Below are 24,382 nucleotides of genomic sequence, written 5' to 3'. Positions count from 1 at the left end.
TTAGGCTCTGGCAGGTGCCTAATGTCTCCCAGAGCCTTCTCTTCTCCACAGTCCCTGTAATGTTGTGGGTCTGTGAATTTGTGTCCATGCAAACAGAAGAAATAACTGGGGGTTTTGCATAAAATGTGTAAACTTACCTTTGCTGTGGTAACAGTGCAGTTGTAAGTGCCTTTAGGATTATGTTTTGACTATGTCAAAACTTATCCCTCATTTGAGAAGCTGGTGGCTGGGGGGTTCTTCTGGATGTTGATGTCTGTGACATCTAAGGATCTGAAGTAATGCACTGGAATTAATCCTGAAGCCTTTAAGTATGTAGCTGCCAGGAGTACAAATGACGAGTCTCTTAATTAGAACTGACTTTTATCCGTGTGATGGATAAAAAGCATGTTTTGCAATGTTTTATTAATAAAATGGGATGGATTTGTCATGAGTGCCCTTGTGGAAATAATTTGCCTGTTACAGCCCTAAATTCTATGTTTCAGTATAATTTCAGCACTTGGATATCTGAAATGCCTATATGGCATTAGTTTCCAGATGATTCAGTATGTTACTATCATGTTTACAGCCATGCATGAGTAGAAAAAGGTAGGAAAGGGCAAAAAAAGAGGGTAAATAAAGTGGTTTCAAGTTCTTCCTTCTGATTTTGACTCTGAAGTTGAGCTGAAGTTGACCTAACTCATACCTGAGTAGTTATTTTTTCAGATTTTCTTCTCTTTCTGCGTGCTGTCCTGTCTTTGTCTGTGTTGAGCTGGCTTCACACATGTTGTGCCTTGGCACCAGGAATTACCAGGAGAGCTGTGTGATCCAGGCTCCCCAGCAGCTGTTCTGCTCTAAACAAGAGTTACAACACACCCCCGCCAGCCACGGATCTGTTGTGGGATTGGTACATGTCACTAGAGAGATACCTAAAAATGACTTAGACGTGCTATTTCTGCCTTGCTTGGAAGAGCCACTTGTGGTGTTGCGTGTTTGGAAGTGGATTCACACGTGAGTGATTCCTCCATGTGCAAACAGCAGCAGACTCTGTGAGCTGGCTCAGTCTGTGCTGGCACTGCAGAGGCACAGTTTGGTCCTGCATATGTTTTGGGTGCCTAAATAGGGAGGTTTCCCTAAGCAGCAAGAAATCCTCGTGCCTGCATTGGGTACAGTTTGTCAGTGCATAGTTTAAGTCAAAGGATGCAAAGAACAAAATATTTTGGGTTATTTATTTATAGCTAAAAGCTTCTATATGACTCCACCCCTCTCCTCCATTTGACATAAGCTAATCAAGAAGCACAACAAACACGACCTGTTTTAATGCATCTGAAACTGCTTCTGACCAGTGATCACTGCCACAACAATATTTGGGTTTAAGGCTGGCTGTTTCTTCCTCTTATGTTTTCTTTTATGGTGATATGTCCCTGGAAATCTAACTGATGTTGGTTAATAACAAGCAACGTTTGTTGTTTGTGGGAACCATAAGCTGTGCAGCATTTACCTTCTGCATTAAGGAGGGGAGGGGAAAAATAAAGAAGCTTTGTAGTTTTTCCTACTGCCAACGTAAAACTGGTTTCCCCAAAACAATGAGGAGATTTCAGGGGTTCGTGACCTCTTGCAATTAAAACATGTCAGATGGCTTGTGAGAGGGGCGAAGGAGGAGGGGGAACAGCCCTTGCTGTGGAGGAAGCAAGCAGCCCTGTTGGAGCTGAAGTAGTTTACTCATTTTTGGTAGGAGATCAATCTAGCAGCTTCTTTTTTACCCTGAGAAATGCTCCATTTGGGGGTTAGAATAGGGGAGGTTAAAAATCCAAGGAGCTCTGGACGCGATGTCTCCCACAGGTTGTAATTGATTTTTCTTCCCTGGGCTGGGCCAGTTCCATGGATTTGTGCTCGTCTGGTGTCAGTCTTGTGTCTGATGGGACAGGTCAAAGCACTGTGGGTACTGGGACTGATGGCAGGGCGTCTCTTCACTCTTGGTAGTCAGCTTTTACTAAAATGTAGGAGACTAATGGTTTTGAGACCTCTGTCCTGTGTGAAATAAGGTTCAAGTTGGTCTGTGAGTTCAGATGTCCTTGGTGGTGAGGGGGAGCCCAGAGGAGGACACAGACCAACCCAGCATGGGGTGGCTGGAGCCAGCAAGCCTGGACAGCTGGTGTTTGACTGGAGGTGGTGAGTGTGAGGCCCAGCGTGCTCATTTGCTTCTGATTCTTTTGTTTAGCTTTCTATTTTTATATCCCTTATATGTTTTGCTTTCAATTTATATTTAAAATTTTGAATGTGTTTTTATACATTCTGGTGCCCTCATGCTGTATGTGATGGAGCGTGGCCTTCTGTGCACCTGAATAATTTTTTATAATGTATTTTCTCTAGGGACACTTGTGCTGAAAAAAAGTCTTTTTTTTTTTTCAAAATATAAAGAGAATTCAGGTGGAGTGCTTGTTGGTTTTGGTTTGGTTTTGGTTTGTTATTTTGTAAATAGAAGGTTTCTTTACTAACTTTGTGCTGGCCACTCTCATTTAATAAATGTTTCCCCTTGCAAGAGTTTCTTTTGTAGCATTTGTCCTGTTTAGCCTGTCTGCACTGCATAAATTTGATTATTTTGGCTGTTGTAATTTTGTTATCCTTATTAAGCTTCCTCATTTGCATATTGATCCTGTTAGTCTCAGGAAGCTGATAAGCCATCTAGCTGTACTTGCAAAATACACAGAAAATGAGATATCTGCCCTGGAGACTCTGAAAGCTGAGATTCACTGTGATTTGGATCTCTGTATGTCTGGCCTGTATTTTTTTTTCCTCTTCAGTGCTATGTTTTAGCCTACCTGACATCATTGCAGTTTACCAAATTAGGATTAATTTTGCTCTGTAAATCCTGTAATTGCTAACTTCTGAGAAGCCTTGCTATAGTTTGCTTGTATTTTTATTTGGATGAATACACTCCTTTTTCATAAGCTTAAGAATATTTCCAGCGGCAGCTGGCATCACATATGCCGTGAGTTTTTTTCCCTCCTCGTGTCAGTGTCAGTTTTCCATGCTGGCTTTCCAGAGGGATTTATTCTTTCAATCAAAAAACTCTCTTTTCTGTCTCCGTTGCCTACGGGGCACCATGAAACCGAGTCTAACCATAGAGGACTTTGGGCCCATTACCCTTTGCTCTTGCTTCCATTGCCATGGACTTTTCCCTTAATGGCCTACGTGTCCTGTATTGTAATGTAGGCTGGAGTACCATCATCTGTTGGACCTTTAAGTCCTGTCCCACTTTTTTTTCTTTATTCCGACTCTGAGCCATGTCTAGGCTGCTTTTCAAGGTGAGGTTGTACCACCTCCCCCTCAACCTCGCCTGTTCCGAGGCCGTTTTGGGTGCTTTGGTATATTTACATATTATTTATGTTGCTGAAATGCTTGCAGACCCCTGTTTTGCTCTTTTTCTACTCTCTGCACAGTCACTGCTGCTTCTAACAAAGTGTTGTTCTTTCTTCCGTGATGCTCTTCCCCCCTCCCTGGTCCGGTGTTTCCTCCTCCTCCTGCAGTTTGACCTTGTCTTGCTCTTGTCTCCCTGTGCCCTTTTCCAGGCGTTCACATGGCTTCAGCTTCTATTATGTGCTGATGACTCACAGATGCACTCTGCACCTCCGGGGGTTTGTCACCCAGCCCGGCGGCTGTTTTCCTCCTTGCCTTTTTCTCTTTGATTTCTCCATCAATCATTCAATATTTCACGCCCCAAACCCCAGGTGGTGCTTCCGAAGCTCTCTTTTCTCCTGTCTTATCTCCTTATCTGCCATCTGATAGGTAGCGCTGTCCCAAAGCCTTCATGATTCTTTAAAAATTAATTTGGTTTACTTTGTGCATTTGAATCGCATGCAAATTTTGTGTACTCTTTATTGTCAGTATATTTCTCCTTTTTCATCTCATCAGACAACTTCCCTAATGCATGTAATAAGTTTTTACAGATGTTTCTCTTCAAAGTGGCTGTCTTGAGGAATTGTACTTCCGAAGTCAGTTGATAGCATTTGGTTTTAAAGGTGGCGTGAAGTGTTTTAGTTTCACTCTGAGAATGCAGCTGCCCTTATTTTGTCATTAATTTTGTTTTAATTAAACAGCCTAGATCTAGCTGTTATGAGCAAGTGGGATTCATAGCAACCTAGCTGAATGACAGGAGAAAGGATATGTATACATCATGAATGTTAAAATGTCTAATATTAAAGTAGCTGAGCATAATTCATAAGCCTGTCAGCCTGGATATGGGTTGTCTGTTTTACTTAAAATTGTCAGTCCTTTCCTTGTGCTCCTTTTAATTACACTCCTACTCATAACTGCAAACCCCAACTTGGAATTGAGAAGGTTTTCTAATATGCTTATGTGATTGAAAAGGAGTAGAGAGCTTTGAGGTGATAGAGACACTTTCAGGCTGCTCAGCAGAGATTGCTTATAAGCAAGTTCAGGAGGCACAAAGACAGACATCCCAGTGGATGCAGGTATGTTTTTGCTTTTCCTTCTCTTTCAAGTAGCGCAAATTTATCAAGGCTTGGTTTTCTGTGGTTATATCATGGATATCAGGTAACTGAAGTGGAGAAGTGGACTTGCTGCTGCATGCCACTTCCAAGGAAGAGGAGAGTGTATCAGGGTACACCCACCAGCTGTCCAGGGGTTGTGCGAGGCTGTACGTGCTGTTGCTGTAGTAACAACGTCAGATACTACCAGAACAATGTGTAGGAATGTCTGTCCTCAGTAGGCTTGCTATCTTGGAAACTGGGTATTTTCAGTTAACCTCTAGACCTGTGAATGTAAATGGGCAATCTGTGCAAATTCCGTGTATTTTGATGTCCTCTTTCTGCACTTCTTAGGAGCACATGCCCTCTCATGTAAATAGCTTGGAGTCCCTGGTATACAGTAAGAGGGTTTATCTACAAAGGGCTTTTTAACACTGGGTTGCACTCAGAAAACATGAATAATGGATGCTGTCTTTCCTTTATGTTGCATCATAACAGGAAGATTTAAAATGTTGCTCAACTTTGTGATGATGGAAATAGTTTTAAGCAATACCTGTAAGCACCACTTGAGGATCTTGCCTATTTTTCAGAGAAATAATTAAAATGTTCTCACAGAGGTAATGATGGGAGGTGACTGCTTGAACTGGAGGTGTAGATTTAGTGATTTGTCCTTCAGTTTTAATGAATATAGTTGATGCAGATCAAACTTAAATCTATGCCTTGTGCTACACTTAACACAGGAAACTTCCTTGCATGAGAACAACCTCATCTCATCGATGGGGTTTATCTCCAGACATTGGGTTTCTCCCAGATTTAAAATAGAGCAGTTATTTCTTCTGAAATGTGATAGCATCTAAACTAACACGTTTATATACTTAGAAATAATAGAAGTACTCTGATTGGCCATGCTTTCAAGAATGGTTCACATAAAGGTAACAAAACAGAGTGACAGTGTAGCAAGGTGTATTTTTTTTCTTTAGTTGACACTCCTGTGTCTGTGAATCTCAGTGTTTGCCCTGGGATTCTCATGAAATCCATGTGTGGGTGAGATGATATTCTGCTGATAACCTGTATATCCCAAAGCAATCTGAGATTGTCTATTAGGTTTTGTATGCCTACAGTGCAGCACGTGGGTTCTGTAGAAACCCGTCCAAGGCTTTATTGGTACAATTCTTACAATAAAACCTTTGTATAGCTTGTGTTTGTTTCCTGATCGTTAGGTCGTCATGGTTTGGAAAACACAGAAGTGTGCTGGAATGGAGCCACACATGAACACTTCTGTAAGGGATACATCACTGCTTTGCATGCAGGGTGAATAATTATCATGATGTTCCAGTAGGTGATGAAGAAAATACAATAAATGCAAATTAGTGTGGGAATTAACTGTCTCTCCAGCCAAATCAGTGTGGTGTGATGCTTCTGAGTGCCTGGACCCTGACAGATCTTCCCTTGTATAAGATGTGTGGGTGATTGTTAGACTAGATGGGAGCTTGTTTTCTTGCTGATTTACCTTACACCAACATTTTCTGTTTGGATGAGTTATTTTCCTTATCCATGCTAAGGAATATTTTGTTTCAGCTTAAGGAATCTTTCTAGTATATATATTTATTACAACTTTATCTGCGTGGGACCTTGGGTGTTGTTTAAATCTATTCCTCAGTAAGCACTGAAGAGATCTCTTGTTCTTGGTAGTGCAGCTCATTCTCTTTTAGAGCATGATTACATATGGCTTTTTTATCAATCTCTTTGATAGATGGATCTGTAGCCAGGAAGTCTAGTAGTAAAATGAACTCTTATAAAGTAACTTCTGAAGGTCTGTATTGCTGAGGGCAGATTCTTTTTTTAGTTCTGAATTCTTAATGGCTTTGCTTCTCTTTGAGGTAGCAGTCTACTTCAAGACAGCTGGAACTTTTTCCCTTTAGGCAGTGTTAGGAAATAAGATATGAGGTGGATGGTGCCAGTAATAGAACTTAGTTGTTGCTCAGAAGAAATGGAGTAAGTGCTAGGGCCATGTATCACAAGGCCTGGTCCTTGTGATTTCAGTTGGTTTGGAATCAAGTCCCAAAAGGAAGAACCTGTGGAAATGGTATGGGGAACCTGCTGAACTTGTCATGTGGGATGCTTGAAGTTTTTGGGGACTTAGTGGGCTATTTGTCATTTTTGCTGGGTTGACTCCTGGGACATTAGACTCTGGGAAAACAAAACAGATTATTGAGGAGAGAACCATAAGCAGTGTGGAGGAGATGGGAAGTCTTCATTTAAGTTGACATAACAAAAAGTCCTGAGAAACTGAACTGAGAAGGTATGAACCAAAGTATGTCACTGGTAATATACTATCACATCTCTTCCTGGATTGCTCATTGTGCTTGCTAAGCTCTTCATGGAAAGGAACTTATTTTGCCCTCTGTGGGAAGTTGTGTGAGAAGCTTTTAACTCGTGAGGGATCTCTCCTGCAGGATGACTGTTCCCAAGGCAGTCTGTGTCATCATCAGGAGCTTGGGAACAGCCCGGGGAGAAACACCCTTTTTTGGTGCAGCTTCCTTTATCTCTGGGTTTCCTTGGCAATTGAAGGTCCAGGTTGGGTTAGTACTTGTCTTACAAAGGTCACAACATACCGAGCAGAAGGGCACTGTGTTTTAGGCAGGTTGTTAGGCACTTCTCTTCCACAGGGAGGAAAAACCTGCTGGGCTTGATCTGTACTTCAGGAATATGGGAATTACCTGAGGGAGGGAACAGTCTGTCCCCTGCTGAGGTATCAGTGTAATATGGGATGTGATGGAACAGGCCAAGTGTCCCAGCTGCTCTGGAATAGTTTTGGTCATTACAGTAGAAACCGGGTGCTGCTGCAAGTCTTTTCACCAGGTAAGAGCACCCAAAAAAATACTTGGTTGTAACAAAACCATCATCACTGTGCCCCACATCAGGAGTGTGGGGAGAAATCTCTCCCATTCCACTTGAAACCCACTTTTGGAACGTTGGAGTTGCTACTTGTGAACAAAAAAGGGTGAAGCATAGTTGTGTGTTTGGTCACTGACTCCTCTCATTGGCTTGCAGTGTTGTAACAGCCTTGTATATATTAGATAGCTGTTGCTGCTGTCCTCGGGTGATGCTTCCAGCTGCACAGATTTTGGCCAATGAAGGACTGCCACGAGCCTGCTGAAGGTATACTTGACATACCTTTTTTCTTCTTTTTTTTCCATTAAAAGATAAAATCAGTTATAAGCTCAATAGGAATTATCCTGTCTGCTCTATACACACACTGTGATGCAGTGTAGCAGGTTGCCAGTCAGCTGGTCAGAGCCAGCTAATCCATGTGAAACTGGGGAGCATTGGCTGGGTGTCAAAGCTGTATATATAAGGTATATATGTGTGCTGAAGGCTGTGCTGGTGTGCCTGTATTTCTTGAATAACAGCCATATGTAATGATTTTTGCAAATGCTGTGTTCCTCTGTGCCTCCTTAAAATTGTGCTGAAACAAAACTGGTGCTGTGCTGTGTGGCTCATGTCCTTTGGAGCAGCTGTAAGCTGGGGAACACACACACCTGTCTCTGTACCTTCTTAAGGGGGGTAAGGACTCTACCTCTGATCTCTCTTCCTCTCACTATTGCCATATGTAGAAAATGTAGATACCAGTTTTAAGATGGGATCATTTAAACTAATTCCTGTTTGTCACTTCTAACTAGAGCAGTAACCTGCCAGTTGCAGTAGAGAGTGTTTGGATTTAGGTTTTTCCCAGCTATTTATTCCCAGTTGTGTATGTAGAGGTCAGATACTACTGGTTTTCTGTAAGTAAGCAGATGAGAATGTGGGCATGAAAAAATGTACCTCATGATGTAGTGGAAGGAGAATTGCTTTAGAGAAATTGAAGTAGTAGGTTAATGATGAAATATAATTTGTTGATGATTAACATCTAGAAAGGAATGGGCATATTTTGGAGTGAATGTGGACTACCCTCCCTTCCCCCCCCAATATTTTTTTCCATTTGTATGAGGAAATAACTAAGGATCCGTAGATGAACTTTTCTCCTCTGTAATTTTCTGTAACGTTGGGTGCTTGAAAGCCAAGTCCCAGTGTATTGTACTTCTGTGAGGCCTTGCTATCTCCTGTCACGGTGATCCCAGCGTCGCTGGGCTGTGCGTTTCTGAAATATAACAGGGAATTACTTCGTTTTTCCCGGAGAACTGGAAACCATGTGCTGCGGCTCGACCAGTTCTCACCCCGCGGCAGCACTTGCTGCCCCAAGCACGGGCACAGCCAGCACCGCGTCCCCTCCCCGTGTCCCGTGTCCCTCTCCCGTGTCCCGTGTCCCCTCTCCCGTGTCCCCTCTCCCGTGTCCCTCTCCCGTGTCCCTCTCCCGTGTCCCTCTCCCGTGTCCCCTCTCCCGTGTCCCCTCTCCCGTGTCCCGTGTCCCCTCTCCCGTGTCCCCTCTCCCGTGTCCCTCTCCCGTGTCCCTCTCCCGTGTCCCCTCTCCCGTGTCCCCTCTCCCGTGTCCCGTGTCCCTCTCCCGTGTCCCCGGGGCGGTGCGGGGGCCGGTGCAGTTCCCGCAGCCGCCGCCGGGGGGCGCCTGCAGCCGGAGCTCCCGCGGGAGGGGCCGGGGCTCCGCCTGGCTCCGATCCCGGGAACTGCGGGATCCGCGCGGTGTTCCCAAATTCCCGCGGGGTGTCCCCGGGCCAAGCGCGGCCTCCAGCGGCACCCGCGGATGTGCTCGGTCATGGGGAACAGCCGCCGCAACGCTCAAGTTCCGCAGAACCCCCCCCACTTGATGCTGACCCACCTCTGGTGCTGTGCCCACGTGTCCCTTAGTGGTGTCACGGATCCCTCTTGGATCACTGATCTCTCTTGGATCACTGAGCTCTTCTGGGTCCTCTGCACTGTGAATGGGCTTGGGAATGGGTTTCTCTGCTCGGTGTGGTGAGGGCATGGGCACCTGGAAGACTGGAAAGTCTTCTTTCCCTTGTTCCAAGTGGTGAGCGTGCGCTGCCAGAGCGATGGTGGAAGGACAGGAGGCAGAGATGTTGGGTGGTTTATGGATGTTTTATGTGCTGTCAGACTATAAAGTGATGTCTTTACTAGGGAAATGAGATAAATGGAAGTAACTTGGGCGTACTGTGAAACTTGGATTATATGGCTACCGTGTGACACAGTGTATTTACAGATACAAGTAGGGTTTCTGTAGGATCATGCAGAAGCCTTGGTTCAGTGTCTAAATAATTACCACTCGCTGTATGCATTAAACTCCGAGTTTCTTGTCTTGTCAGTCAGTTGTTTCCAGAGAGTAACTCTGTCACTTGGCTCCAACATGTTATTTCTGTGCAGCAGTTCATTTTCCAAGATTGCCTTTTCCCTTGATTTTTTTTTTGCTTCTGCAGAGAGGTGGTTTCTCAGGAAAGCTTTCTTCTTGGCATGGCCCTGGGAGAAGAAGCTTTGTGTAAAAGCCTTCCCAGGAATAAAGGCTTGTTTGTGGTTTCCCTGTAGCAAACAAAGCTGGGTCTCCAGCTCTTCACCTGCTTCACTCCTCAAGCCTTTGCGTTAGGACAGGGTCTGATAACAACGAGATTGTGCAGAAGGTGATTTCTATAATTTATTTGGAATCTAATGAGCAATGTTTTTGTTCTGTCTTTTTCCAGGAATTGAATGTAGTGTCCTTGTAAGCCATGCTTTGAAACGAGACCTCAGGAGTGGTACAAGATTTCTGTATTTGCTTTCTCTGCGTCCTCAGTCAAATGGCCCATCACTGCACTGAGGTTATAAAAACAAGCCATAAACCAACTAACCCTTGGATAAGTTTGACCTACAACAGAATCACATAAGCTTGTCATCAGCCAAGCTGAAATCTTTACCTCATAAAAACAAGGGCTAGCAGGTGTCCATGCACATCTCTAATGTCATTGCAGACACCTGGACAAACTCTTACTGAAGTTTTGTACAGGTGCCACTGGTTTAAATCTGCCTGAGTGAGAAGAGAATTCACTGACAGTGTGCCTGGTGCTTTGAGGAGAGACTTCGAAATGCGGTCATTCACCCTGTGGACCTCAGGGAAATGCTATTCTTGTATGAACAACATCAGGCCAGTGTTCTTGGCTGCGAAGCAGGTGTGTGAGCAGAGTTTCAGTTTTAGTGCAGGGCGTGGATTTGCAGGAAGGAAGTAAAAACTTTGTTTCTGGGGACTGGAAGGATTTCATATGTTTTCTATTTAATGTGAAACAAGCCTGAGAAGTGTGGTTTATAAACTGGCATTCCCGTTAATCTCTCCTTTCTGGTAATATTACATCTGTTGTGGACTTGCCTGGCTTTATTGGAGGCAGTGTTAGGAAAGCTGGAGGATCCTGGTGCTGGCATGCCTTGCTGGGACCAGCAGGGTGAGGTGGGTACGTCCCAGTGCTGGACTCTACCCTGGAGTCTGTCATCTGCTTCTTGCAACATCCTGTGCGTGCACAGGAGACAGGCTTCTGGGATTAACCTGGAACACAGATTGAACTGTTCCTGCTCACACCTCTTTTGGCAGCTGTTGGAATTGAATACATACCCAACAGAAGAAATCAAGAGGCTTTTAAGCATTCAAAATCTCCCTCGCTCTGCTCCTACTTTTCTGACCCTCGTAATGTAGCTCCCCTAACCCCTCTGCCAATCCCTGCTTCAGCTGTCAACTCCAAACAAAATCAGGAAAAAGATCTCGGATAAAAATATAGTGCAGGAACCTACAGTGGAAAAACTCTAATCAGTCTTGGAGAAAAGGAAAAAACTCTGAACAGAGGGAAGGGCAGGTCAAGCAAACATGGTTTTGGAAAAACAGTGCTGATTCTCCTGGGGCTGTCTTGCCAAATGCCTCTGAAAGCTGGCTTTTTTTTTTATTTAGAAAGGTACATTTTAGCTTGTAATAGAACAGAAAAACTGCAAGTGATCCTCAGGTGCTCAGAATCTGGTTAGTATTAAAAAAAAGGTCTATACTGGCCTTCACTTGTGTTTAGACCAGTGTCATAATAATGGAGTGATTAATAATGAAAAGGTCTATTGCACTTCACTACTATATTTTCAGTGCATTGCATTTGTCTGCTGTAAAATACCTTGAGATATATGTAATAATGAAATACTGAGCTTTCTTAGGACTTTTTGCTCAGCCCGGTTTGAATGAAGTGGATTTCCCCTTCCTTTATCAGCTTTGCAGCTGATAAAGGTGATGTGGAAAGGTGACAGCTGGGTGTCGCGTTTAGCCAAACCACCGCTCTCACTGCGGCACGGCAGTTTTCCAGGGCCATTTGTCAGTAGCTTTTTTTCTTTTTTTTTCTTTTTTTTTTTTTGGATAGCTAAACGGGCGTGTGAGAAACCTATGGTTTATTTATGTTTTTTTCGCATCGCTATCAATTTGGACAATTTCCGGCCTAAACAGCGTTCGATTGGAAAAAAACCCTTATAATTCGAGGCACGACTTTAAAACATGCATTGCATGCTCCCTGGGCGTGCTGTTTTTTTTTTTTTAAAAAAAAAAAAAAAAAAAAAAAGGAAGGGAGAAACAAAAAAAAAAGGGGGGGCTTTTCTGAGGCAGCGTGATGTCCTCTGTAGCCACAGCGGTGCAGCAGCAGGGAGAGCAGCCACCTGCTCGCAGCACCGCCGGACCCTTCCCGCTGCCGCAAACCCGCTGCCCCCCGGGGGCGTCGGCGGTGCCCGTCCCTCGGGGGACACGGCGGGGCTGCGGCTCCCCCCTCGCCCTGCCCCGGGGGCGGCCCCGGCGCGCCCCGCCCGCCGCCACTGCAGAGGGAGCCGGGAGCGGCCGAGGATGGCGGCGGCACCGCCGGCGCGGGAGCTCACGCAGAACCCGCTGCAGAAGACGTGGGAGCCCTACGACAACGGGCTGCCCGCGGGGCACAGCGCCCAGCGCGGCGGTGAGCGGGGCGGGGGGCGCGGCTGCCGGCGGGACACCCCCGGGGAGGGCGGCGGGGAGCGGGGACCGCCGAGACCCCTCCCCGGGGCTGCTCGCCCGCGGCTCCCCCGGCTCAGGCGCAGAGGGGTCGGTGACCCGCCGGGGTCTGTCGCGGTTCCCCCCCCCCCCGCCCTCCCGTGGAGGGTCGAATCCCTGGATCTGTGCCCAGCGGAAGGAAAGGGAAGCTCAGCTGGATGGGAGGAAAATCTTCTCTAGTAGCTTTTGTTGCTCTTTCGGTTGTTTCTTAGTCGCTGTGGTTCCAGGGAGCGTTTATATTCTTCAGAGCGTATTCTTCTTGGAGAGAGGCCTAAAAATGTCACTGTGTTCTTGTTTTGGTTGTTGATTTTTTGTTTTTGTTTTTGTGTTTTCTTTTTCTCCTTCAAGGCCAATGCTGTATCAGCCCATCTGTTCTATGAGTTAATGACTTCCCATATTTTGAGGTGCAGCCAACCAAGTCATCAGCCTCCTGAGTCTTTGGCTGTGGCGTTTTAAACCGTAGTTCATTAACAAACTTTGCCTCGCAGGTTGTTTCTTTTCCTCTTTCTTTCTCTCCCCCCCCCCCCCCCCTTACTTAAGTAAGGTCCAGTTACTTAAGTAACTGAGGTCTGGTACACGGCAGTTTCGCGGACAAAAGGGGCTTTGTCGCGTGGAATTGTTTTTATTTGTGATGCAAAGAGGCTGCGCTGACAGAGCTGAGGCTCTGCCTGTGTGGCAGGAGTCCATGGGCTGCAGCTTTGTCTCTCTCTCAGCTCTTGCTTTGGCCTAGCCCTTGCTTGAAATAAAGGAAGAACCCCCCAGACTTTCTTGCTGTGTGCTAGGCAAGCAGGCATGTGTTTCTGTGGGAACTAAATTACTCCAGCATCTGAAACACGGTGGGTTAAGAGGAGATGAGTGCTGAAATAGGAAAAGGGTCAGAAAATGTGTGTAAGTGCTTTTGTAAACATGCTAAGGAGCAGGCTTAATTTTAGCCTTAATGTGGCATCTCTTTTCCAAACAGAGTAACATTTGTTAGAGCTTAGCACAGGCACTGTTTTACAAAAAAGAAAACCCCCAAAACAAAATTGCATATTGGTCTTGTGTAATCTGGTGATCTACAGAGTTGTCTTGGCAGAATTATTTAGCTTCTTTCGACTATAACTTAAAAAAAATTTCAACTACCTGTGTGGGTTTTGTAGCATTCCATAATTTTAATGCCTAAGATCCATTATATTTAAAAATCCTTTTGCTAGAAAAACAGATATGGAATTTATTTTTTTTAAATCATTTTGCACACATTTGCTCTTGCAGCTCTGACCGTAACATGTCTGCAATCATTTGTGATACATAAGAATTACAAACAGCCTGGAGAGGAGCAAGAACTTACTCTTTCTAGATAAAACCATCTGTCTTGTTTCAAGAAACTGAGAACACTTTGTGATTTTTCCCATGTAAGGGTGTTGCAGAGTCCTTTATCCTCAGATTTCCATGTATCTGCATTGCCCTACGTTCTGGTGAGCGTGACCTGCGGGTGCTGTAGCTGTGCTGTGGCAGCTCAGGATGGACTGTCCAGACTGGGTGATGTGGGACAGTGTTGGGTTGACCAGTTCCAGATCTCTGCTGCTACAGGTAGCTCTGTCAAATGGTAACGTTCCAAAAATACGAGCTCCGGGTGGAAGTGGATTTGTTGTCCTCAAGTGTAGCTTTCCAGTTGAAGAAGTGAAGTTTGTGACTCTGTCTTCTGAGTTTCTCTGCTAAACAAGATGAACTCTCTCAGTCTCCTTTGGTTGTGTTTTTTATTTTCTCGTTCATGCTGATGGCCTTTGCCTGCACCACCTTTAGTCTTTATCTTTCTAGAAGGTGAGTGAGCAGAATCACACAAACTTCCAGTTGAGTGCTCGGCAGATCCATCTTCAAAGGGACTTACCCATTTTAGCTGATTTTAGTGTGATTTTCTAAAAGTTGTAGCGGCTGCAGTTGTCTGAGGAAGAAGAAATCTGGTGAGCTGTGCCAGGGTTTAGCTGTCATGGGGCTTTGAGGAGCCAGTTCTTTTAGTCTGTGCATTACAAGGTCTTGGAGGAGTTGTTGTGTCCGTGTGCAGCCTACTGAGCAGACAGCTTTTACAGCTGGTGACACCAGTCCAACGAGGGGAACTGTTCTAATGACCTTTCAAAGTCAGACTGGTGGGCAGTAGAAGTGCATATTTTTATTAATAACTGCCACTTGCCTTTTGTGGTCTTTCTTGGTAAGTTTTGTCTGTAAATAGGTTGCATTAAAGCTGCTCTTGGCATCGGATGTCAGGCTGCTTGGAGCTCTGAGTCAAGCAATGGGCTCCAAATATGGACATAGAAAATAAATAAATAGGAGAGTATTCTGTAGTGAAAGTTGTTTTGGGAGTCTAGAAGAGGATGTTTATAAATAGTGAATTTCCTGTGGTTAAACATTTTTCACCCCCTCTACAGTTAATGGCTTTGTTTCCCTACAGCTGCCGGAGTTTGGTCATTCTAATAATTGTCATTTGTTGCTTGTTCAGCAGAAGGAATGTATGTTAAGTCCAAAAAAAAGTATCAAATTATTATCTCTGCTCTAAGGAGCTCTACCCTTTGAGCACACGCTGCTTGTGTGTATTTGTGCTCCCAGCCCTAGGAACTGAAGATGGAGAGGGAATGAGGTAAGGACAACACCCAGCACAGCCTGAGAATCAGGATGTGTGATGAGACTGTCACTGTTGGCATCAAAGCTGTAGGAAGCAAATGGTTAGTCCAAGGAAGTGAACGACAGGAGCAGCTGGTGGCATGGATGGCTTGAGGGCAAATATGGGTTCTGAATCACTTGTACCCACGGTGATGTTATAAACTGGTGGTTTGGACAAAAAGAAGAGGGGCAAATTGGAAGATAATGCACTTCTTAGTTATAGGCAGGAGATGCTGTTCAGGAAGGGGAAGTCACCCTGTGGGATGCACAGCAGGGTGACTGGTTATCATCATTGATCAAAAGGAGACAATGGATTAGCAGTAGTTAAATTGGATAAGTGATGGGGAAAACACGTAGGGCTAACCTTATTTGGAAGGGTGGTTGTGTTGGCAAATAGTCAAAGATATTTTTGTATGAGCCTCTAAATAGTACAAGGATTTTGGAGGACAGGCCTTGAATCGAAGGCTGTAGAAACAGCAAGAATCCTTGGTAACTTCACATCACTAACCACAACAGCTTCATACAAAAAGCATCTGTCCCTAAAAGCTGACTTCAAAAATTTAACACAGATAAGGAATAAACAAAATCCAATTTTAGGTGAAAGGGAAGGGGCACCTGATAATATGTTTGCTAACAGGTGAACTTGAAAAATACCAGCTCTTGTCTCTGATTTCACAAGATCATGAGAGTTTTGAGGGCTGATGAAATGCAGAACAGCTGATCGAGATTGTTCCATGTCCCAGTTTGGTTTCACAACCTTCTTTTCCATTTGCATTATTTCACAATAGAGTCTAAGAGGTAAGAAATAAGCATGTAATTTCTTCTTTCCTTGACTGTTAGGCCTTAAACTTCAGAAGGGTAGACAGTCATAATTTTACACTTGAGCTGCACCTTGCTGTGTTGCTCACTAATATATAAGGAATTTTAAACTGGGATAATGACTTTGCTTCGGTTACAACACTTCATTTTAATGCACTTCACCATTTGGCCATTTTCCCTCACTGATTGGGTGTGTTTTTTTTATGTTCCCTCCAGTTGAGGGAATACAACGTGCATTTATTTTTGGTGATGCTGTTTATAAACATGCACTCTTACATGTGTGTGTTACAAACGTCTGTTTTAAAGAAAAAACTGACTAAAGTCTTAGAGCATCTTTAGCAACTGATGGCACGCAACTCCTAAGTTTTGGTTTGCCGTTCTGAGTGTGTGTTCCTCTAGCAAAATTAGAGTTGATGGCATATCCACAGGCTGGGGCTGTTGGAAAGCCTTAGGAGCTATATATGTGAAGCAGTATTAAAAAATGAGATGGTTTTCTGGAGACTAGATTGTGTAGAGATATTTCTGGTGGTAAGCCAGGCAATCCAGCAATAAGGAATAGAGAGAAAGCTGACCTTAGGACTCTGCCTTGGCTCTGCAACTTTCACCTCTAGAACTACTTTTGGTCTGTAAATTGTTTTTTGTATAAAGTGAGTAGTGGTGATGTGAAGAGGGGAACTGAGCATTGTGCCATTGGGAAACCGATATATGTAGCATTTATATTAAATATATGTACCTTGTGGGTATGCTTGGGTGTTTTTATCAGTCCACTTCCTCATTGTAAACTTGCTTACATTTCTTCAGGGGAAAATGTAATTCATGAGACATTGACATTTTAAAATACCGTCACTAGAATGAATATTCCTCCCCACCTGCAGTGAGCGTTGGCAACACTTTGTTGAGAAGGCTGTGGCTTAGTCAGATAAAGTGAAAGATAAGTAATTTTTAAAATAATTTTGAGTATTTGATACATCCTCAGAACATGGCATTTTGTTCTGGTCTTGACTTTTTATTGAGCTAATGAACAAACAGGATCATAAGGAAGAAAATAAACCTGTGTCTGCTGTTTTGAGTCTTATGTGTGTTGTTGAGGATGCTACACTGAGGTACATAAAAAACAAGATATCTGCTTTTTTTGCTTTTGGTTTTAGTCCTGTCATTTAGCTGTTAACATCTGTTTTGGCCAGCACAGGTACCTTGGCTTCTACTTCCAAATACCTAGGTGTGTTTGTCACTAAGTGCCACCTGTGTAGGTGATACTGGACTGCATGGTGGCCATCTAAACCAGAACATCAAACATTTTTTAGTGCCCTGAATTTCACATTGTGAAAATTCATCTTCTTGTTAAAGAGAAGCACTAATGGGTGGTATGTGCTGTAGCACCATGTGCTGTGTAGTGTTGTTCACAGGGCTATGACATTATGTAAAAGCAGAGTATTTGGGATCATTGGGATCAGTGGTATTCCTCCTTTTGGTGTACAGGGCATCTGTCTTACTTGTATCTGTAGAGGAAAAGTACTCCCAGTTAGCCTGGCACCTGATCAGAGCAGGTTTGCCACTTGTTTGATTGGGATAATTCCCTTGGTTTCTGCTTTATGGCTACCACTAGATAGTGGTGCACAGAGCAATTGGAATAACAAGGGAGGTGTGCACGTTAAACTGGACACAGAGGGTTCCAGTAAAGACAGGTTTGCTAGTGTTGTACTTTCTTGGAGGAAATTTGTGTAAAAATTTAAGTAAAAATGCAAGTGATGCCAGGCTGGCACACTTGACTGCTTGGCAATGGGAGGAAACATCCCTTGTGCATGTTGTGTTGATCTGGTTTGCTGCTCGGTGAGAAGATCTATTACAAACCCCTGCAGGCAGTAGGACTTAATGTAGAAGTAGCTGTTTGTGTGATCTGTGAAGCAACTATTTAAGTGTGTTGCAGATCTCTTCATGGTGGCTTCCCAGCCCTTAGTTTTGCTCCAGTACAGGTTTATCGTTACCTTACCAGAAGACAGATGTTCCGTGAGAAGGTTAAATTTGTGTGACTGACTCCAGCAGAAGAAGAGAAAAAAAAAGCTCTTGGTATAGTGTCTGGAATGGGTAGAAAGGCCTGTTTTAGCACAGTTCTTTGCAGAACAGGAGGACCTGAGGCTGTGCACAGAGCTTTTGTGTACAGATCCTGCTTTGTCTTTTGCAGCTCTTAATTCACTGCTTATACTGAAAATCTGTTCAAAACTCCAACTAGGTGTTTCAGGTGAAGAACCCTTCAAACTGGCTTTGAAGAGCAGTGTTTTCCCTTAAACTTCTAGGGGCTCAGGCATTTCTAACATTTCAATACTTTATTTTACTGCCCTTAAAACTGGAAGCAAAGTTGTTAAGCTTAATAAGCACTGTACCATTGGCACTTCATAGACTTTGTTTTCCCAGAGACTTCCTTCCCCCTCTTGGGGAGCGGTTCACAGCCTGAACTTATGACAAAGAGGAGAAGGGACAAGAAAATATTATCTTTCTTGTTTATAGGCTTTTGCACAGAGGAACTGACTCTGAGGGCTTTTCTCAGTGTCCTTCCGGAGACTTTGACATGTTTGGATGGACCTGTTTTGGTTTACATTTAGGTCCCTGTAACTTTCAGTTCATGAAGTAATTGACTGTTTCATGGCTTTGAGGTTGGGTACCACTTTGTCTCCTCTCTCATGAAAAGTGCTGTATTTTTAATAGGTTTGGGTTTGGTTTCGTGATTTGTTTTTTTTTTTTTCTTTCCAATGGGTGTTTTAAGAAAGCACATCTGCCTTTACTAATCTGTTGGCCTTTTCCAATTTATTATTTGTGCAAATGACTTTGTGAGGTGGGACTTTGTCAATCCAAGATTTGAGAATCTTGGACAGTCGCAGTGCTTTGTACAGCAGTTTTGTTATGCCTTAGAGATAAACCCTGAGATTTAATCTTTTGGAGTGAATGGATGTCACTGAGGAAATTGTTAGACGTGTGGATTGTGTAGAAATTAATTCCCTTTAAAACAGGGGGTGGCGGGAGCTGGTGGTATCTTTGCATCACTTTAATATCTGCTTTCTTTTTAGGCAGTTCCTTGTAGCTGTGGTAGATTCATGCAAGGTATCCTTAATTTTGTGCCGTCAAAATGTTAAAAAACTTGTCATTTGAAAGGAAATGCCTCAAGGTTTTCAGTCTGTACATATAATTCCTTCGACTTCCTACACTGTTGGGTTTTTTAAATTAAACACTCTGATTATGAGTATTTTTGTACATATATCTGTATCAGATTATTGTATTTGATTGTGTAGAATACTTGTGCTTTATTCCCAGTAACAGCCAAAATGAGCTCTGCTCAAGAGAGATTTTTATTGGTAATAATATTTAAAAGAGAAATAATAAATAGTGAATACCCTGTTTTACTGTAATAAGGTGCATCTGTCATGCTTGTTTTGTTCAAAAGCAAGAAAAAAGTTGAGCAGTGTTGAGGTCTTGTCTTAGAGATATAAAAATTAACTAAAAATTGCCTACACCTTGCTGCTTCCTTTCAATGCAAGCACTGAACTGAGGTGCACAGGTGTATAAGATGTCAGTGTCCTTATTTTTTCTATGCAAATACGTAGATTTCTTGTTTCCTGCCTGTATACAACTCATGTGTCCAGCACTGCACTACCACTGAGTCGCCCTTCCAAAATTCAACACAGCATAAGAAACCTAGTTAGGTCCACTTTACTCCTGTAGGATCCTGTGGAATAGTGAGGCACAGTGCATGAGCTGCTTGGATGGTCACTTCCTCAGAGAGCACACAGAGACTAATTATTGCAGTAATATTTCCACTGCAATATGAGCCTTTGCTTTGTGGGGGTATTAATGGTAAATCCTAGTGTTCTGTGTTTCTGTTTCAGTATGTATGACCAATTGCCCTACTCTGATTGTCATGGTGGGTCTCCCAGCAAGAGGAAAAACCTACATCTCGAAGAAGCTGACACGCTATTTAAATTGGATTGGAGTGCCTACAAAAGGTGATGGGTTTAACTTTTGTTTACATCAGAAGGACAGGGCAGGCATCAGGTGTTTTAAAAACCCGATTTCCAGTAATTTTGTTGCTAACATTGACTACTTTAAAATCCTGCTTTTGTATTTTTAAGCAACAACATACACAGGCTCTCTGTCCTGTTCAAGTGTTAACCAATTTCTGGCAACTATTTATTTACCTCCTTGTTCTGCCAGGTACCTAAATCAACTCTTTTTTCCCTTATTCCTTACCACCGCCCTTTATTTTCGTTTATTTAATTATTTTTTCCTGCTATTCCTTCCCCATTCTTTATGTGGGTGAAGATGAATCTTGTTTACAAGCAGTTGTGCAGTTAGCACTTCTGGATTAAACTTCCGACTTCTCCCTCATTTTTTCTCTGTGAACTTTGTGCCACATGTAATTCTCTGTCTGCTTCTTTGTTTAACTGCATTTGTGGAATGACTTACAGTTTTTTGTTTAAATATTAAGAACCCAAGGAACTGAGGCAGCCACTTGCCACTCGTTATCACTCTCTTAAGGATTTATATCAATGTTTTGAGCAGTAAATGGTTTAGGTTGGCTGTGACAAGGACCTGGCTGTCCTGCCTCATTCCTGTGCTCCTGTGGTATCTTGTGGGCCCAGACTGGCAAGTAAACAAGACCTAAGTTCATTTCAGGTTCTCAGCAACCTTTGCCTTCTCCTCTGTCTCTGTAGAACAGAAAAAATAGAAACTTTTAGTGTTCTGTGATCCTGTGTCCAGTGCAGTAATGGTAGCTTTATCGTTATACCTCGTTGATCATTTAAATAACATTAAACATATGAAATCATACTGAAGTTTTGGCTGGATATTCAGAGATGTATTTCCTAGTAGCTCTAAGAAGTCAAGATGAAGAGTTCTGGCCTATATTTAAGCTGCCTCTTGATTCTAGGGTATAGCTTTTTGAGTTGGCATTTTCTTAAGCTTTTAGAAACTTGCCTGATGTGCTTTATTTAGAAGAGACATTATGGAGGATATATTGTATTGTTTAAGTGTGAGAATTTACAGGATGTTTACAGGATTTAAATTATCACTGGAGTTTGACTGTTTTCACACAGTTTAACCCTTCTGATGGGCAGTATCAGATACTTGGAGAGTTTGGTTTTATCCGTCAGGCTGAAATGGAATAACAGTCTAACTAGTTTAGCCTATATCCAAGCTGATAAAATATATGTGATATAACTATGCTTGTATGTTAGATACACATTTGACCTAAATTTATGTAGATATGTTAAGTTTATATGTCATTGTGTAGAACACTTCACTGTGTGACCTTTGAAAAGCAGGAGTCCAGTATTGGACAACAACAAGATATTGTCCACATCTGGCTCATGCTTGGTTGAATATATCCCAAATACAGTAAAATGGGTAGGTGTGGTTTGCCTCAGTTACAGGAAAAGGTCCATAGGCCACTGTGGGCAGCACCTCAGAAAACACATGCACTTGTGCTTAATGAAAACTAGAGCACTGCTGCCTAATTTAAAAAAAAAATATACCACATAAAGTTGCCATATGAGCGTCCATCCTAAGTTGCTGATTACTGTTTGTCTTTGTTAGAAAGGGTGACTTGAGATTCTCTTGGAAAACCACAGAGCCTTCCTGTTTGTGTCATCAATGATGCAGTTGTGCTGAAGTTGAAATCAATGTGAACCCCCTCAGTGCCTGACTGAGGGAATAGATGACACACTGCCTAATGCTTCCAGCTGATGGGACTGAATCAATACAGGATCAGTATCTAGTAGCCCTAACATCTGTTACCCTTTGGCTCTTAATGTCTTAAAATTAGTGTGTGCTTAATTTAAGGAGTGTTCTTGTTCTCTGAGACAGATGGTTCAAATTAGGAGGTTATGTAAACCAGAGGAAAAGATAAATGCCATCTTTCCGTGTAACATTAAGCCAGCTGGAGAGCTCAAGAGCAGAAGGTGGAGGTAAATAGCCCAGGGTTGGTGTTAGTTGAATCATTTCAGCCATCAGTTCTGTGTTTTCTTCCTTCCAAAGTCCGCTGTTGTTTAGAATGTGAAATGGTTAAATATACTGAGGGCTTTTGTCTGGGCTTTTTGAAGGAAATGAGGTCAATTAGATGCCTGAATAGAATTGTGTTGCAATGTGGTTTTTAGATACTAGACCTTGGAAGCTTTTTTGAATAGTTGTGGCTGTGTGGTAGTTGTGATACCCATTAGCTTTAGGAAACTTTTTCCATAGGGATGGATGCTAATAATAAGGGCAAAAGATTGTCCCACTAGATAGCACTTTTCCTTTGCTGTGCAGGACCCTCTTGCAGTAACTGTTCCTTCCAATGAAATTCATTACTTTTGATTTTTAAAGGTCTATTGCCTGACAATGCTGGCCATCTGATCTTCTTGCATCTTCTGTTTTTCTTACCAGGACCCACCTTTTCATGTGGCCAGAGATCGTTAAAACCATCACAGAAATAACCTGGGTTGTTCTACAATCCAGGCCATGCAGTTGACCATGAAAAATTACATCAACATTGCTGAATTCAAACAAAACTTGACTTTTGGGGAAATAAGCAATATTTGTATCTTTATCCTCTGCCCCCAGTCCCAGCAGCAATCTGTATACAGCAGCTGGTTCTTGAGCTGTTTTATTCTATGCCTTTTCTTTTTAATTACAACTCTACAGTTGTGTCTGTTGCTTCTTTTCCTCTTTCCAGAAATCAAGTCTACCAAATAGCTGTACCTTGGCAGCTTCTCAAACAGAATACTTCAGTGTGATCTACTGTTACAAAAAAAAAAAAAATAGTAGAAGCTTTGTAGTTCAACAGAAAAAAAAGCTATAGGTCAGAAACAACTTAAACATTAATTGCATTTCAGAGACCTACTTTCAGAGCCTTTGAATGAAATTAATTAGGGTTCAGTGGCATTGTCTGCTCCGTAGCAAAACAGAACTGTCTTGCCCTAATGCCATACCCAGTATTGTGACATTATTTTTTTAAAATGTTTTGGTTTTCTTGTTTTTACAGTGTAAGGTTTGGGTTTTTTTTAAATAAATAGAACAGGGGTTGTGAAATAGGACGTACTAATCCTTAAGGAATAGAAGTATTTGAGTGGGGTTCTGAAAACAAGTTTCCACTGCTCGAATTCTAAGTTTTGTTTATCAAAAGCAAGATTGGTTAGTTCTTTTTAGAACTCTTCCTTGCTTAAAGAAGAGCTCTAAGTTTTGGGAGGTGCTGCCAGAGTACTGTTTAACTGTGTATATACACAGAAGAAAAAGCTAGTAATCATAATTATTAATAATTATTAATGCTAGTAGTTATTAGTAGTCCTTCGTAGACTTTGAGTAACCCCTGTAAAGGAGGAAAAGAGTTTCTTTTTGTTGTCCAGGCAAACTGGCAGAGGCACTTCAGTATGGCCAAGTCACTCCACTGAAACTACCTACAGCCCAAATGTTCTTTAGCCATTTCCATGATTTATTGTTGTCTTTGTATTCAAAACCCCTCGAAACACAGGAAGTAGTGTGATATGCTAGCTTAATAAGTGCTAAGTTATTTTATCCTTGCAGGTGGTTTGGTTTCAAAGTTGTCATAACTTTTGTCCTTTTTCCATGACTGTTGTTAGTTCCCACTAACACTTGGTTTCCTCTTGGCAGAGTTTAACGTCGGGCAGTATCGCCGAGATTTGGTGAAAAAGTATAAATCCTTTGAGTTCTTCCTGCCTGACAATGAAGAAGGCTTGAAAATCAGGAAGTAAGTCTTGGTTGTGTTTGGTACACAACGCGAATTGTATTAAAATGATGTCCTGAGTAATTTGCTCTTAGAGGTGGATTTAAGTTGCATTTTTGTAATGCAAAATGTAAGGGTCAAGAAGACCCTTAGGGAGACTGCAGCATGAAATGACAGGGAGAAGAAATTCTAGAGAAGCTGGAAAAGTGATTTATTTAGGCTGATTAAAATTTGGAGGGAAGGTTGGTTGCTTCTTGATTCCTTTTCACTTTTCGGTAGGCTATGACTACTGTTATTCCTGTAGATATTCTAGGATATTTTCACTAAAAACAAAGCAATTTTAGCAAGTAGTTACTTCTTTTCCTACCTTTTTTAAGGTATCAGTTAATGGACGTGACTCTTTCTGCTACCTAATTCCAAAAATGCCATTTTAGAGCTTTTTTTTTTTATCATAAAAAGAAGAAAAAAGCCACCACAAATCTTCATTTCTTTTTTGTTTGCATACTGAAATTTTTCACCTGGAGTGCTTTGAACAGATTTGTCATTACCTATTCAAATGAGCAGGAATCAAACCCTATAATTTTCTCCCTGTAATTGTCTTTCTGTCCACCATGCAGGTGCCTCATGCAGTCAGTCAATGCACTGCTTCTAAAATTGCCATGTTTTGCTAATGCTGTGCAAAGCAAGGTCAGAACCAGTGTGAACATCTGTGTGCACATGAAGCATTTGAGTCTCTCCTCATCTGGAAAGAGGCTGTGCTTCAATGTAGAGACAGACCTTGAGAAGAAAGGTTAGATGAAG

The 24,382-nt window shown here is 42.6% G+C and overlaps 1 protein-coding gene across 4 annotated transcripts in view; it reads left to right on the top strand.

The window, feature by feature from the left end:
• Window positions 1-24,382, top strand: part of LOC113990906 (6-phosphofructo-2-kinase/fructose-2,6-bisphosphatase 4) — a 57,056-nt gene that overhangs the window by 8,887 nt on the left and 23,787 nt on the right. For 2 of the 4 annotated variants that reach the window (XM_039379171.1, XM_039379173.1), the window contains exons 2-3: window positions 19,752-19,868; window positions 23,509-23,605. In XM_039379171.1, coding sequence (XP_039235105.1) covers window positions 19,752-19,868; window positions 23,509-23,605 — 214 coding nt within the window. Of the gene's footprint in view, window positions 1-12,140; window positions 12,347-19,751; window positions 19,869-23,508; window positions 23,606-24,382 lie in introns of those variants that run through there. The other 2 variants (XM_039379169.1, XM_027726796.2) reach the window with 2 other exon arrangements.

The sequence above is a fragment of the Pipra filicauda genome, unplaced genomic scaffold (genome assembly GCF_003945595.2).
Source record: "Pipra filicauda isolate LSUMZ 115617 unplaced genomic scaffold, ASM394559v2 scaffold103_size3290846_pilon, whole genome shotgun sequence".
In the NCBI taxonomy this organism is placed as follows: domain Eukaryota; kingdom Metazoa; phylum Chordata; class Aves; order Passeriformes; family Pipridae; genus Pipra; species Pipra filicauda.
The sequence above is the reverse complement of the archived record's forward strand: the minus strand, read 5'-3'. Positions and strand labels throughout refer to the sequence as shown.